General features: G+C 38.3%; 1 protein-coding gene across 1 annotated transcript; it reads right to left on the reverse strand.

Annotated features, from left to right (window-relative positions):
* Positions 1 to 1522: 1522 nt before the first annotated feature.
* LOC133715429 (cyclin-U4-1-like) lies at positions 1523 to 3222 on the reverse strand. Its single transcript, XM_062141916.1, has 2 exons — positions 2819 to 3222; positions 1523 to 2014 (listed from the first exon to the last, which is right to left on the reverse strand). The coding sequence occupies exons 1-2, from the start codon at positions 3151 to 3153 to the stop codon at positions 1738 to 1740; spliced, it is 612 nt and encodes a 203-aa protein (XP_061997900.1). The 5' UTR covers positions 3154 to 3222; the 3' UTR covers positions 1523 to 1737.
* Between the last annotated feature and the right edge of the window lie 250 nt (positions 3223 to 3472).

Consider the following 3472-nt stretch of genomic DNA (forward strand, 5'->3'; position numbering starts at 1 on the left):
TCGTTTTGGTCTTCCGTCGACCATGGAGCGAGAATCGACGCCGAAATTCTCCGACGGTTTCTGGGCTTTTTCTTGCAGCTCTGGCCGAAATGGGTAGTGCATGAGGTGAGAAAATTCATCTACTCTTCATGCTCTGCACATTGATGTGCTTGATTTCTATTATAGTTGAATTTTAATGGAATTGATGTTTTGGGTGTTCACCGTCCACGACGGCTTTTCTGGTCTTCTGGGTTCGATTTCGAAGCTGATGTTTGTCCTAGAGCAAATTTGGCTCTCAGCGAATGGGGAGGGCGGTGTAGAGGGCAGTGTAGGGGACGCCGCAGAGGATGTCGTAGGGACTGGTGGAAGGGACGATGGAAGATCCGATCTTGTATTTCTCGGTGGTTTTCCACCAGGAAGAAGTTGAGGGAAGGAGTGGGGCACGACGCTGGGAACTGAGGGACTGGATGAAGTCTACAATTATGGAGCGCTGGATTGGGGTAAAGTGACCATACCATAATAGATTGATGGTGATGTTGCCCTTGAGAAGGGCGCTGTTGTCGAACTTGAGCACCAGTGGCTGCTGCTCCGCGAGAGTGGAGAGTTTCCGACCACCGAAACCGGGCTGGACCAGAAACAAGAGGAAGAAAGCAATTGCAAAGTGGTGAAACAAGACATGACGAACAAGGTAAGATTTGAGGTTTGAGATGGAGAATGAAATTATTAGTTAATGGACGGGAAAGTGAGGGGGGACGGCGGAGGTTTGATGGAGCTGGAAGAAGAAGAGAAAACAGAAGAAAAAAGTATATATAAATTAAATAAAAAAATTGAGGGTAGAATGGACATTTTGGTGCGAAAGAATTGCCACGTCATCGATTTAACCGAGTTTTTGGACTGCAAGGACCTATTGGTTCAAAATTTTAGAGTACAGGGACTAAACGTGTAAAATTAGAAGGCCAGGGACTGAAGTGTTTTTAGGGCAAAAGTTCAAGGACTAAACAGTATTTAGTCCATTAAATAAATATGTATAAGTGGGGAGTTATTACAGATAGTGGGAAGTTTTGTCTTTGATGAAATGCACATAGTGGGAAAGTGGGAAGTTATCTGCAGATAAGTAAATTATTGTTTTTTTTTTCAATTTTGATTTTGTTATTTACCTTATTATCCCTTAGTTATTAAATATAATTTCAAATTAATATATGATGTAAGGATCCATATGTAAGTTCATATGCATTTTGGCTAACAAAGCCTCTTCTTTTAATAATAGTATAGATTAAACTAAATTATATATATATATATAATGTATCGTGTCACGAAATCTATCCACGACACATTTCTACTAATAACAAATTACATACTAATTTGGTCACCTTTTTTTTTATTTTCATTTTCTTTTCTCTAATTTACTTTTAAAATAATATTATTATTATATTAAGTGTGATCATATACGTGTCATGTAGATTACCAAACTGTAAAATAACTATTCGCGAAGTTAGAAGCAAAATTATACGGACTTACTATAAACCTATAAACAAAATCAAAATGCCTGAAAACTATTAACAAAATCAGAATTAGAAGAAGAAAAGTACAAGCAAAGCATAGTCAATCAAGAGAGCTTTTGACTTCTTGTTTTGGCACCATACATATAGAACCTACCGTGGAAGTAAGGAACTAACATCACAGAACAATAGTCAACAAAAACCCACGTTTACGTCTTCAAACCTTTTCTAGTTTCTAATTTTTCACCAAAATTAATGCCTAAACTGTAGCAAGCTGCTTTTGATGGGTCGATTCATCTTCATTGAAGGAACAATGAAGCTTCAGACGGCTAGCCAAATTTAGAGGAGATTCTGCTACATGTAGAGGAGGAGATTGCAGCAACATTTCTCTTTGCAGGTACGAACAATAGGCGAAAAAGTTTTCGGTTGTCACGTTTAATTCGAACCCTAATCCGAACAGGAAATCCATCTCGAGAAGGTTCATCTCTTTCGTGCTGATTCCTCCCACTCTTGCAAAGTAGGCATTGTTGTAAGAACTGAAAGGAGAAAACCAATATAAGACAAAATGATCAACTAATGGAACAAAACAAGAAAAAACAAAGCAAACCATTAATATATTAACGATAGTCATTGCTGTCAATATTAATAAACCACCATATATAGGACCAAGATTAGCTTATAGTTTAAGGCACCATGACTATTTCCGTGATTGAGGAATAGGCAAAATCCACAGCACATGGGATTGATTGCTGTGGATTGATTGGGGTGTCATTAGCGTTCAATAAGGAATCCCTTCTGTCATGATTGTAACTTTGCCAAAAATGTTCATGAAATTTTAGACAAGAACAACAAATCTTAGGTAAGCTGTCCACTAGAAGACGAAGGTCTTCACATGGCAAATCCTTCCCTCCTATTGGCGGTGGTTGCTTCCAAATTGGTGACCAATGGGATTTGGCTAAATTTGAAATCCACTAGAAAATTCCAGTTGGATTCTGATTCATATTCATTTCCATTACTAAATCTGTCATCAAGAATTAAACTAATACTCCCTACTGTCTATGAGTCTATGATCACAAGTTCAATTTACAAATCGAAAACATTGAAATTCATAAATAGTTGATCTATGAATGTAGCCACAGTAAATTAGCTATGATGATCAGAGTACTAAATCAACTAATGTGTATATGGAGAAAAACCTACCTAATTTTGGGTTTATCAAACTCTGATTCATCCAAGCGTAAACCCTTTAACTAGACCAAACCCAGAAAAACCCACCAACAATATCAAACATTCTAGACCAAAAAAACCCAAAATCCAAAGAGAAATTAATCAATGCTTACACGTCATCCATGAACTTTGCAGAGACCAAGACACTAGTGATGAGCAATCGGTGAACATTGAACGAGTTGATAGGCAAAGCCTTCTGTCTTTGTGTGAACCGATCCAGATAAACATAGGCCACCACAAAACAAGAGGGGCTACAATCTGCGTACTTGAAAATCCTCTCCAAATAGCTGTGGATTGAGATTGTGGGTTTTGTGAGGCAGTGAAACACCGAGAGCTTCTGCGAGTCGAGCCGCCGGTTCAGGTCGTTGGACTTGGCCACCCGGTCGAGGACGTCAGAGAGGAAAGTTATCACTCTCGGCATCGCTTCTGGGCTCTCGAGCTCAGACATTGTTGAAATGAAGATTGAAAAGTTGAGAACTCCGCTGATGAGGCTCTTCTGTGTTGGCTTGGCTGGTTGTACTTGTTATATATAGGAGAGGTAGGAATGCGCGTTGTGTTTAATATGATGGATTAGTTACTAAAGTAAGAGAGTAACTATCATTGTGTTTCTGTTTTTAATTGATACTAATTATGATTGGTAAGTATCAAAGTTACTACTAGCAAGGTTGTTGGTATTCTTGGTAAGTTGGCAAACTTGATATATATTGGTTACACAACTACTAACTTGGGTATCAACTATCAAGTCAATAAATTTTGTGATTTAGTAG

This window comes from Rosa rugosa, chromosome 6, assembly GCF_958449725.1.
Source record: "Rosa rugosa chromosome 6, drRosRugo1.1, whole genome shotgun sequence".
Lineage (NCBI taxonomy): Eukaryota > Viridiplantae > Streptophyta > Magnoliopsida > Rosales > Rosaceae > Rosa > Rosa rugosa.

What these genes read in the sequence shown, in the direction of transcription:
- LOC133715429 (XM_062141916.1), bottom strand. Translation starts at nt 3,153, where the DNA reads ATGTCTGAGCTCGAGAGCCCAGAAGCGATGCCGAGAGTGATAACTTTC. An exon ending in GCAAAGTTCATGGATGACGT is followed by an intron (nt 2,015 to 2,818) that starts GTAAGCATTGAT and finishes TTCTCCTTTCAG; the next exon opens with TTCTTACAACAATGCCTACT.